Source organism: Quercus robur, chromosome 12 (assembly GCF_932294415.1).
Source record: "Quercus robur chromosome 12, dhQueRobu3.1, whole genome shotgun sequence".
NCBI lineage: Eukaryota > Viridiplantae > Streptophyta > Magnoliopsida > Fagales > Fagaceae > Quercus > Quercus robur.
In genome coordinates this window covers 20082061-20094372 of record NC_065545.1, presented here as the reverse complement: position 1 = coordinate 20094372, position 12312 = coordinate 20082061, and the positions used below count along the sequence as shown (strand labels likewise).

General features: G+C 34.1%; 2 protein-coding genes across 3 annotated transcripts; both read right to left on the bottom strand.

Moving 5' to 3' along the window:
* Window positions 1–2020: 2020 nt before the first annotated feature.
* On the bottom strand, window positions 2021–5906 carry LOC126709107 (uncharacterized). Its single transcript, XM_050409201.1, has 6 exons — window positions 4956–5906; window positions 4673–4879; window positions 3377–3685; window positions 2900–3061; window positions 2424–2507; window positions 2021–2345 (listed from the first exon to the last, which is right to left on the bottom strand). Exons 1-6 carry the CDS (start codon window positions 4983–4985, stop codon window positions 2238–2240), a joined length of 900 nt encoding a protein of 299 aa, XP_050265158.1. The 5' UTR covers window positions 4986–5906; the 3' UTR covers window positions 2021–2237.
* A 1767-nt stretch (window positions 5907–7673) lies between these two features.
* LOC126709108 (uncharacterized) lies at window positions 7674–11425 on the bottom strand. Of its 2 annotated transcripts, none has more exons than XM_050409202.1 (7): window positions 11229–11425; window positions 10838–10911; window positions 10122–10230; window positions 9658–9740; window positions 9241–9399; window positions 8630–8731; window positions 7674–8211 (listed from the first exon to the last, which is right to left on the bottom strand). In XM_050409202.1, the coding sequence occupies exons 1-7, from the start codon at window positions 11287–11289 to the stop codon at window positions 8059–8061; spliced, it is 741 nt and encodes a 246-aa protein (XP_050265159.1). In that variant the 5' UTR covers window positions 11290–11425; the 3' UTR covers window positions 7674–8058. The 2 variants fall into 2 exon arrangements, with proteins under 2 accessions (XP_050265159.1, XP_050265160.1); XM_050409203.1 differs by having other exon boundaries at window positions 10838–10908.
* Window positions 11426–12312: the final 887 nt, after the last annotated feature.

Here is a 12312-nt window from a genome sequence, read left to right as displayed (position 1 = left end):
GAGAAAACTGATATATCTCTAAGTCCAAGGGAGTAAAGTGTATTTTTCAAAAACAAAATATGAAAAATATACTTATTCAATCGCATCTTATTGGTCTTTTATTCCAGTTTAACATATAAGCAATATATATTCCTAGGCCAATAGAGATATGTTAATAAATCTCCTAATTTACCCTTTATTTTATTTGAAATTTTAATTTTTTTAATTCAAATTTAAATTAATTTAAGAGAATTATTTTGAATATTTTACTTTTTCAAGAAAAGTAATAAAGTTATAACCAATTTTAGTATTCAACCTTTGTTTCATTTCAGTCCATTTGGTCATATTTCATCTACTTTGGTCTTATTCAGTCCATTTTGGTCTTGTTTGGTCCTCTTCCGTCCATAATGGTCCTATTCAGTCCACTTTGGTTCTATTTGGTTTGCTATGGTCCTATTCGGTCTATTCGGTTCTATTCGCCTATTCAGTGCATTTTGTCCACTTCGATGCTATTCGGTCCAATTCAGTCTTATTCGGTCAAATTTGTTCTTATTCGGTCCATAATGATTCTATTCGGTCCACTTTAGTTCTATTTGGTCCACTTTGGTTCTATTAGATCCACTGTGGTCCTATTCAGTTTAATTTGGTCTTATTTGGTCCATTCGGTCCTATTCAGTCCACTTTGGTTCTATTAGATCCACTGTGGTCCTATTCAGTTCAATTTGGTCTTATTTGGTCCATTCGGTCCTATTCAGTCAACTTTGGTTCTGCTAGGTCCACTGTTGTCTTATTCCGTCCTATTTGGTCTTATTTGGTCCATTCGGTTCTATTCAGTCCAGTTTGGTCCTATTTGGTTCATTTTGTCCACTTCGGTCCAATTCGGTCCTTGTAGGTCCACTTCAATTCTATTCGGTCCACTTCGGTCCTATTCAGTCCACTTTTGTGCTATCTGGTCTACTTTAGTCCAACTTGTTTACTTTGGTCCTATTCAGTCAACTTCGGTCCTATTCGGTCTGTTCTATCCACTTTAGTCCTATTTGGCCCTATTTTGTCCACTTTGGTCCAATTGGTCCAAATAGATCAATTTTGGTCCACTTCAATCTATTTAGACCACTTCAGTTCATTCCGTCTACTTTGGTTCATTTCGGCCCATTTTTGTGCGCTAACATAATGAGAAAATACAATTTTGGATTAATAGCACCTATTCTAAATCTAAATCTATTAAAAACATATATAAAGATCTCAAACTCATAAAATCTAAAATTTTAAGTATAATATTTATTGTTCCTACGCTCTTGTTGAGCCACATTAATGGCATTTTGAACCACTTTTGTCTAGCTAAATTTAAATGAGTCTTTTTAAACACGAAGGAAATGAATATACAAATGTAATCTTTAAGGCAGTTACTCATTTGTTTTAATATCATTACTTTAAAATGAATTGCATGAGGTTGATTATACATTCAAGCAAAACAAATATATATATATATATATATCTCTAAAAACTAAAGCGTAACATTTATTGTTACTTCGCTCTTTTTGAGCTACATTAGCATAGTATTTTGGTCAATTCAGTCCATTTTAGTCAACTTAGGTCCATTGTGTCCATTCACATGATATTTAAACCATCTAATAATATTAATAATCTAGAAGAACATTTTATACCAAGAGACTGAGGGAGACATAAAGAAATGGTGATAAAGTTTACCATAAAAAAATTATGATAAGGCGAAATGCTTAATAACATGTTATAGTTGATTTTTAAATAATTGTACTTACCCAATAAGATAAAATAAAATAACTGCAATATTTGTATGTATTTGCTAAGTATTAAACAAAACTAAGATCATTTTGTAAGGTTGATGCACATGATGTTTGAATATTTTTCCAGGTTACTAGTTTGTTCTAAATTCTTATAGAAAATCAATGAAAACTTAAGTTTTTAAAAAGCAAATGCAATCATTTTGTCTCCCATATCTCAAACAATGGAATGCAAAGTTACACCCTTTTCAAAGTAGGAGTTTGAAAATTTTAGGATGACATTATAGAGAAAAATGAAGCTGTATTTGAAAACTTTCCTTGACAAACATTGTTATGTGGAACAGTTATTGAAAGTTTCTCTTCAAGGGGGAAAAAATATCACCTTACAGCTATAGAATTTGAAATTCCAACTCTAGCTCCAGGGGATTCTTCCACCCCGTAATAGTCACTTATTTCAATTGTAAAATACATGCAATATGGAGTTTTAACTTCAAATTTCTAAACTAAAAGTGACCCTTCCATGATAGTAACAGCTTTTCCTCGCATTAGCACCCTCTGGTTTTGTTCGTCTAGATGAATGTATAGTACTCCACTTCTAGGTGATGCCTGAACAGAGTAAACATTGTCAATTAATATGACAAAGACAAAAAATACATGAGTTTGCGATACACATGGTGAAAATACCTGATACGCAAGAAGATCACACTTCCCCAGTTTTTTGCTCCAGTATGGTGCTAGTGCACAATGTGCACTCCCACAAACAGGATCCTGAAAGGCAAGTTATATAACTTTATTATGCAGATGTTTTGAATTCCAACTAAGGGAACTGTCATTAAATTATCAAACAATAAATATAAGAACTAGTAAGCTATCCAATGTACGAGGCATTTATTCTTTAAATGCTGTTAGTAAAGAGAATGAGGTTATGTAATATCTCTTGCTTGTTTATGGCAATAGCATTAGCATCATAATTCCATTCTGCAGGCAATGATTATTACATTAAACATTATTGAACTTTTTGAATTATCTCAAGAGATCATGCTAACAAAGTTATAAAATATTATTAAAACAGTAAAGATCTAGCAATAGATATTTAGCTATAGCATCATGCACTTCACAAACATTGCAATTGATTGAGACCAAAGACTGACAAATTTTACCTCATTGATCCCAAATTTTGGCCAAAAGGCCCGACTGTAAAAATCAAACCCAGACCCTGAGGGAGCAGCCCCTGTTGCAATTATCCCCATTCCAGGAAATTTACGTATAGCATCAAACTCTGGCTGTATTTCAACCACACTTTCTCCTGATGGGAGTACAACCTGCAAAATTGATAAGCTTGACTCCTGAGTACTTAATTAAGTAATCATAAATCAGTAGAAAATATGGCATTGCTTCATAAGGAATCATCTAAAAACACAAGGAATGGTACAAATATTCTAACCAACCACACATCTGTGTCCAAAGATCTGAGAAGGAAAGTCATGAATGAGACACTATATTGTTCATGTCATTCATTTTAAGCAAACATTAAGCTTTGGAAATTTTCACAATGAATATTTCACTAAAGATAATTAAGATACTAACTAAGGTATTGAAGAAAAAGAAAATAAATATAAACTGGATTAGAACATTACAAAGAGGGCATCTGTAGTAGTTTTCTTTATATCAATCACAGAAGCACCATTCAAGGCATTGGAAATTGAAGAAACTTCTTCAGAATTGAAATCAATTGTTGGAATAGTTGGAAAATCCAATTCAATCAGAAAGCACTCTTGTGATTCACCATTCTGAATATCTGAACTATTAGAGGCCGTGGTTTCCTGGAACTTTTTAGCAGTTAAAATTCCGGACAGTGTGACAAACTCAATAATGTTGGAATTCACTGAACCAGATGAAAACAATGCATGTGCAGCTGCCAATGTAGCATGGCCACAAAGCTCAACCTGCCAAAAAGGAAATTCAATGTATTTATTATTAACTACTTCTGATCAAGAATTCACTACCACTTATCATAAACATCTCAATTAGCTAAAAGATTAAGACACACACAAATTAGAACCCAAAGTACAGCACTAATCATATCATATCACTATAAACTGAAGCAAAACACTTGCATGCAATTAGATTATGGTATGATCAATGATGTTCATTTTTATAAGTAAGCAAACAATCATAAACACAACAAGGTCTATCTAATCCTATAATTGAATCTTTTTTTTTCTTTTTTTTTCTTTTTTTATTTATTTTTTTTTTTATGGGAATTGAATCTAACTTTGATAATGCACTTAAAAGTTAAATCACATTCTAGTAAAATCATACTCCTTGTCACAAAATTTAAAGGCGAAAAAAAAGTATAATAAACCATTTATCATCATTTAACCTTTATTCTAGCATTCTACATCACTTGTGTGATCTAGACACCCTCTAAGAAGTGAGGCCAAACACTTAGAATTGTCCAATACAAAATATTCTTCTAACACTTTCTCTCATATGTGGCTCATACTCCACCTTAATATGTAGGGCCCACCACTTGAAATTCTAAAGACCAAAGAATAATGATAACTACACAATTTTTTTTTTCCTGCATAAATCTTACAGACCGATGTGTTAGTAATCACAAAAAAGTAATGGATATATTTATTTATCATATCTTTGAAGTGGCAACAATCTCATTCATCCCCACGTCAATAGCATTACCATTTTCCAATTGTAAAACATGATCAACTACTACATGATCTAAAAGCTAACAGGAAGCACCCAATTTAAAAATTTTAACTATTATTCTAATGATCTAAAATTAAAATATAATAAGATGAGCTAATAACACCCACAAAGGCAAATTATTAAAATTCAAAAGGTAGCACTTTGAAACCTTTTCTAATTTAAATAATAATAAAAAATTAAGTGGAAGTGAAATTAAGAAGTGAGACCTCAGCAACAGGAGTGAACCATCTGAGATGGAACCTAGGATTGGACGAGTCAAGAGAGTCGGACCCAGATAGCCGAGTCAAGTAGCAAGTCTCGGCGATGTTGAACTCAGCTGCCACAGCTTGCAACCATTTCTCATCTCTCTCTTCCTCTAACAAACACACCGCTGCTGGGTTTCCCTTGAAAGCTGAGTCAGTGAACGCGTCCACCTGTACCCAATACACCCAACTCAGAATCCCATTCATAAATATCACATACATAACAGAGAGAGATAGAGAGAGGTACCACATAGTACTTCACAGGTAGCTTTGTCATGTTGCTGTGAGAGAGTTTTAGAAGCAGCGAAATTGGAGTTTGTTGTCAAAACATTTTCGTAGATTTATACGTAGCATTGGTCAACGCACATCAGCTGGTTGGTGAAGAGGCGTCCTCCACTCCTCCCTCGTACCCCACACGTGTGGGTCCACATGAGAGAGTTAGTAGGATATATAATGTATTTTATGATATCAGGTATGCATCCACATCAGTTGGTGGATAGTATTTTATAATATAAAAACTCCTTCATTTTACACATTTTGATCAAAAAATCTCCCTCATCAGTTGGTGGATAGTATTCTATAATATAAAAACTCCTCCATTTTACACATTTTGATCAAAAAACCTCCCTCATCAGCTCATGTAAAATTGTGAAAAGTCTTCTAAAAATTTTCCTGAACTACAGTAACCGTGTAAATTTACACGGTTACTGTAGCTCTTCTATAGATTTTTTTCTCTCTCCTCTCTCTTGCCTTATCAGACCCTCTCTCACCCACTGATCAATGCCAAGAAGAAGAAGAAGCAGCCGACCATCACAACAACCCAGCACCGCTAACCGCTAAGCACCACCACTGCAACACAGTACCGCCAACCACCACCACTGCAACACAATACCGGCAACCACCACCACAACAACATGGACACACCAAATCTAGATCCAAATTCATCAAACCCATATACAAATTCATATAAATAATCAAACCAAAATTGAAAAAAGAAGAAGGAGAAGAAGAAGAAAGAAAGAAGAAGATGCTGAAGAAGATGCCAAAATCACCATTTTCTCCGCCCAAAATTTTTGCTTTCTCCGCCCAAAATCCCTGCCTTAATCAAACCCAACCCAAAATCATCATTTATAATAAAAGTATAAAACCCAAATTGTAAAAGAAGAAGAGGAAAGAAAAAGATTCTCAAAAAAAAAAAAAAAAAAAGAAGAGAAGAAAGAGTGGCGGAGATAGAGATAAGAATAAGAAGAAGAAAAAGGGACAGGGGGTGTATTCAGATATAAAAGAAAGGTTGGTTGGGTTAGGTGGGAAATAATAAAAAAAAAAAAAGTAAGGAAAATATTATTTTAATAAAATTGTGTGTATAATAGATAAACTGATATGGATGTTTTATAAAAATGATGGTGTAAAATAGAAAAAGTAAGTATTTTGTATAAGATAGACGAAATCTTTTAGACACGCTGATACGGTTGCTCTATAGGGTTCACATGGCCTTGGTGGATCTCACATTCTCACCCCTTTTATGTGTTATTGGGTCACAAGACAACATGGGCTTGGGTGGATCTGGTTATGTACCAAGGAGACTCCTTTCGGCCTTATCTAGATCTAGTGCTTTTAGTTAAAGGGGTGCTGTCAAATGATTCTACACCGTTGTTATAGTGAATGATTTGCTCCTTAAAAAATAATGCATATGCAGGTCTATTTGGGATTCGGGTTCTACTTATTTTGTTGAAATTGAAAATTTTTTGTTAAAAGTACTATAAATAAAGGTAAAAGTTAGCTGAAATAGTATAATGAAACCTATGAATAGTACCAAAAAGTGCAATGAGACCCATATATAGTAACAAAAATAAACTGAATGGTGAAATAAATTGATAAAATTAATCATGTCAAACGGACACGTGATCATGGATTTCTATTTCATAAATGTCTAATGCTAGCACCTGGGTGTTTTGGCAAATTCAACACATCTCTCTCTGGTGTCATATCATATGTTAACACTATTCTTCAAATGAGCTACATTGTGACCAGTCACTAGAGTATCACCGCAATGAAGCTATATTTAAGTGAGCGTTTGGATAGGAATTATCTGCGTCTGGCGTTTTGTGTTTTCCTCTTCTTTCTTTTTCTTTTTTCCACGCGTTTCAGCTTTTAGGAGACAAATTTCACTATTCATGCACTGTTCACAGGATCTACAGCCACTTTATTCAAAAAAAAATATTAAAAATAGGTTCCACAATACTATTCACATATTTAAAAATTATTTTGTTACAATGTTTTCAATTTTCAGTTTTCCACGAAATAAGTTACATCCAAATGGAAGTGTAAAACAGTCTGCATTTATGAAGCGCTAGCGCTAGTGCTCAGTAAAGCTTTAGTTTTGTAGGTATGCAGATGCCTATGATGTGCAAGTGGTGGATCAAAGTAACTGCTGGAGAGTACCAGTGCAAGTGTCTAGTTGTGGAGGGACGCCGGCAGAGATGGTGCAAATGGGTTGGCTTTTTCCCATGCAGCAAAATCATGTTTTGGCAGGAAAAGTTTCTGCAGGTTGCAGTTATGCCATTTGCAACCGAATGGCAGACAGATGCCTGGCTGTTCGAAAAACATTAATCAAGGCTATAGAGCTTGGTTTTTGCAGACTTGTTTCAATAAGTTCTACAGGAGTTGAGGACCTCTTTTTGGGAAGGAAGGTTCCTTGGCAACTTCTTGTGCTGATTGAAGACGAAATTGGAGAATGCTATTGGTGTATAAATGTTGTGCATGGGAGAGTCACTGCAGAGGATATGGTGTACAAATGGTTCTGTTATAATATTGAGGGATCCATTCCTCTCTCTCTCTCTATGGAAAATGCACAACCATATTCAACTGCATATTGGTCAGAAATTGGGGGCAAAGAACAACATTTATTACAAGTTGTGTTGCCTCTCCCTTCCATTTTCTGCGGTCAACAACCCAACAACCCAAATAAAATTAATACAGCACTTGTTGACCATGTTATTTTATGAAGCAACCAACATTTGACATATTGGTCATTGTACAGAAAATAATTACAAGTAACCAATAAATTGAAAGTTCAAACTACACTACCCATCATAAACAATATCTTCTAAAAACAAATTACGTTAAAAAAAAATTTTACAATTTCCTTTATTGAGCCTAGGCCCTAGCCACAATCAACTTCTTTTGCTGATTAATGGGAATGAAGCATTCACAAGCCAGCTGTTCCAAAGCTACATGTCATTCAACTACTTTTACAGATAATTGGGGATGAATATGATACATATGCATACTTTTATAATAAAGTATGCTCTTATTATATTGACATGAATCTGTGCCCCCACCGGATGGAATCACCAAATTCCTTCCTTGGACATCCTCAGAAAATGTATCAGAGTGATGTTTGGGAGCTCAGCAACACCCTTTTTCTTCTTCGTTATCCTCGTCATCTTTGGTGATTCCGCATCCTTGGGCTCAGTCACCGTCACTGAGACTAAGTTGTAGAACTGTTTCAAGGACAGCATTCATGTATATTATACCAAGAACAACCTCAAAAAAAAAAAAAAAAAAAAAAAAACGAAAAAAAAGAAAGACAGATACTAACAAGAACACTTTGATGTCATACTTTCAACAAATCTTTTAACAATGCATTAACTGAACCAAGCAACTTCTTGGTCATGGTGAACCTTAAATTGATGGATGATTTTCTTTCTTTTTCCAAGTTTTAAATATAGTGGCAGCTAATAGTTGTCTTCCAAAACAAATTATTCCTCAATGTCTAGATAAGGAGCTCAGCAGCACCCCATAAATACCCATTTAGGATATGGTTGCCATACTTGGTCAGAAGCTAGTATAGCTCCAAACCTCAACATGAATTAAATCCTTCCAAATCCAGAATGATATAGTAATATTTGGAGAACATACCTCACAGACACCATGTAACAATAATCTATGAAAAGGATCTTGAACTCGTAGCTCTAGAGCATCCCTATCTCCACTGTCCATGATGAATGCTCGAATGCATTCCTAAAAAAGGAAAAGAAAATAAATTAGTTATTGACAACAAACAACATTAGTTAAATTGCAAACGATGTAGGTACCAAAAGTCCAATCCACAATTAATTGAGATGAAAGTATGCTAAGAATAAAATAGCTCTGACAAAGAAGGAAAACAAGAAAGTGGGCCATTAATAGAAAAAAGATGCAATTTGTGGGGAATTATGGACAGAAAACTGAACTGTAGCAGAAACTTTATAAAGAGACCAGCAAGATTGGGGCAGGCTGCGCTGAATACTTTTTTCCAAAATAACCAAGCAAAATAATCTTTAATAATTTGATAGTTTATTATTATTATTATTATTATTATTATTATTTGCAGATTATTGTCAAGAGTAGACACCAATTACATTAATCTTTTCTTTAAAAACACAAGAGGCAAAAATACTCTTTTTTTTTATAAGTACAAGAGGCAAAAATACTCATAAGTCATCATACCTTTATAAAAAGGAAATTTGCGTCTTATTAATCAGATATACCTCGTATCCCTGAACAAGTTCTGAAAGAAAGCTACGCCGAAGAGCCTCTCTTGTTTTACAATTAACTCTATGCCATGCGTTTAATACAGCCGTCTTATCAGCATCAACACGACCTTTCCTTTTTGTGGACAATCTTTCTGAGGCATCAATAATATTCGCCTACCAAAAAGAAATGGAAGCTAGAGTTGGAGCATGTTGCTACATTGCATGTAAGAATTGCACAACCGATAACACAAGTTACATACCATATGAAGTATATTAAAAGCATTTTATACACTCAAGAACAAATGTCTTTCTCAACATCAAATTACATACCATATGAAGTATATTAAAAGCATTTTATACACTCAAGAACAAACATCTTTCTCAACATCAAATTCAATAACATTGAAATGTGCTTTAGAGAAGCAAAAAGACCTCTTTATCCATGTCTATATTCCTAAATTTGTCCCACTCTCCAACATTAGTCATGCAAAATGGTGACAGCGGTACGTCATCACCTGTAAAATGAATTTCATATCAATATTAATATGAAACATGATAAAACAGTAATGGCCATAAAGACACATCTGTAAAGTGGGAGTTTGTGAGTTCAAACCCGCTTAAAAGTACCAAAGCCCAAGGGGTTTAGTAATAAGGGTACAAGATTCAATATTTCAATTACTATGTAGCGATAAAGTAGTTTCCAGATATTACTTCCCTTATCTGTAGCTCGCTTCTCACATTTTTCAGAACACGTTACATATAAACGAGTAACAGCATCAAGTTCAGAACATGTTGAGGCTTAATCATATATCTTTCATGAATGCACAGAATAGTAGTTATTGCCCATAATAATAAAGGAAAATAATATGGTTGATTTTATTCATATATATAATTACCAAAAGGTGGTGGTGCAAACAAGCCTCTAATTTCTTCTGCATTTAAGCGAGGAACAAGTTCCATAAGAAGACGATCATTTAACCATCTGCGAGACCGTCGGTTGCTAACCTGCAAAGTAAAAAGAATTAGCATTAACATGACATGCAAACTTTTAATGGGATCAAAGTATGACTTTCCAATAATGGTCAACAGCATGATACTCTAGAAGAATAAATACAATCATGATGAGGATTTAAAGAAAAAGGCAGGTGGGACATTTGGAGAAGCTATGATGAGCAGCACAAATCCTAACAAGAAAAGTTTCCATGTAAAGGATTATTGGAACTTCTTGACCTCCAAAATTACTCAAGTTGCCATTTTGATCACTTGGTTTAAGTTAGAATTCCATGAAAAGTAAAAATATATGAGTCAATCTGTAACATAAGATAACTGTGACATAGTCTTGTGGAATACACCAAATGCCTCCATTGGGATGTGCATATATTAATGAAAATGAACAATTGTTCCACCCACAAATAACAAATTAATAAACCAGAGAGCTATACTAATTTCATCCAAATTTGAGATTCCAAGATGAAAAAGAGTCTACAGATCACAAATCACAATGGTATCAGGCAATAATTACAGAAAATGGACTAGAACAAGTTCTAGCACGATCCAATTCATTTCCAATTAAAATCTGAAAAAGAAAAAAAGATCCATTATAGAAAATTACCGGTCCAGTCAAGCTCTCAAGAAACTCGATCTTCTTCTCAAGTGACATCCCTTGAGACTTGGCAGCACTCTCTGCTGGTACAAAAACCAATCAATTACTAAACTTTTTTCCTAAAGGGGGATCAAATTAATTATTAAAGGGGGATCAAATTAATTATTAAAAAAAAAAAATTTATCTGGGTACTCAAATTTTTTTTTTTTTTTTTTTTATACCAAAACTAAGCATATCGAACAAATACAACAAAACCCAATACTCTTCACATAGTGTTTCATCATTCACAGCACAAGTAAAGGCCAAATTCCACAACTTTATAAACATAATTTTTTGTACAGTCAGCTACATTTCAATTGCATTTACGAAAACCAAGAGAGAGAGGAAAAAAAAAAAGTACCTTTACGAGGATCAAAGTGCAAAAGGTCATCTTGTTGCTGAAGAACTTGTGGGGTCGCCATGGTTTGATTGGTTTTGAAGCAGATCTTGGAGCTGTGTGTTTTCTGGGTATTTGAGGGATAAGGAATATTTGAACAAGGTTGAAACTTGAAATGAAACAACAATAAAAGGTCAAGAGTACCAAGGTTATTTAGATATATAATATGCTTTTCTCTGATGCCAATTTAAGGTTAAATGTTTTACTTGTACAACTTGTCTTTAGGTTGGTAAATGCTATACGTCCACGCAACCCGGTTGATTGACACGTGTCCTTTTTGGGTTGGTTTATCTATGTTCTTTCCTTTTGTGTGTGTCAAGAAAAAATAAATATTCAGATCTTCTACCCTCTACCAAATAAATTTCTCTAGGGGTGTAATAGGTCGGTGTTGAAGTCAGTTTTTGCACCGAACCGATAATATTGGTTTCAACATATTTGGCACCGAAACCGACATCTAAGGAACGAATGCTAAACTGACCGATTACATTCGGTCGGATTTCGGTGTTTGGAAGGGGAGAAAAAAAAGCAACAAGAAAAAGAGAAGAAGTTGAGTGGTTTTGGAATGAGAGAAACAAAATCAAGAAGAAACAAAGAAGAAAACATACCAATAGCAAAATCAAATCATAATTGCAGCATTCGGGAGGGGTTGGCGTTGAGAAGAAGAGAAAGGAATAAAATGCTAGGGTGAGAGAGAGACAAAATGGTGGAGGGGCGATTCGAACAAGAGAACACTTAGTCATTAAAACCACATCATACCACTAAGCTACAAACACCGACAACTTAGTGTTACATAAATATATATATATATATATATATTAGTTCGGTTCGGTTGGTTTCGGGTGAAAAAATCAAACACTGCCACCGAACTGAAAACCGAAAAATTTATAACTCTAAACATTAAAACTAAACTGGAATAACAAAAAACTGCCCGAAATTCTAAAATTTCGATTGGTCAGTTTTTCGCACACCCCTAAATTTCTCTAAATCTTAATCATTCTTTTTATGATTTAATGATTTAGATTTTGCTATGTTAGTATTCCACTAACAA

What these genes read in the sequence shown, in the direction of transcription:
- LOC126709107 (XM_050409201.1), bottom strand. Translation starts at nt 4,985, where the DNA reads ATGACAAAGCTACCTGTGAAGTACTATGTG. An exon ending in TACCTGTGAAGTACTATGTG is followed by an intron (nt 4,880 to 4,955) that starts GTACCTCTCTCT and finishes TATTGGGTACAG; the next exon opens with GTGGACGCGTTCACTGACTC. An exon ending in CAAAATTTGGGATCAATGAG is followed by an intron (nt 2,508 to 2,899) that starts GTAAAATTTGTC and finishes CTTGCCTTTCAG; the next exon opens with GATCCTGTTTGTGGGAGTGC.
- LOC126709108 (XM_050409202.1), bottom strand. Translation starts at nt 11,289, where the DNA reads ATGGCGACCCCACAAGTTCTTCAGCAACAAGATGACCTTTTGCACTTT. An exon ending in ATATAGACATGGATAAAGAG is followed by an intron (nt 9,400 to 9,657) that starts GTCTTTTTGCTT and finishes TCTTTTTGGTAG; the next exon opens with GCGAATATTATTGATGCCTC. An exon ending in AACTTGTTCAGGGATACGAG is followed by an intron (nt 8,732 to 9,240) that starts GTATATCTGATT and finishes TTCCTTTTTTAG; the next exon opens with GAATGCATTCGAGCATTCAT.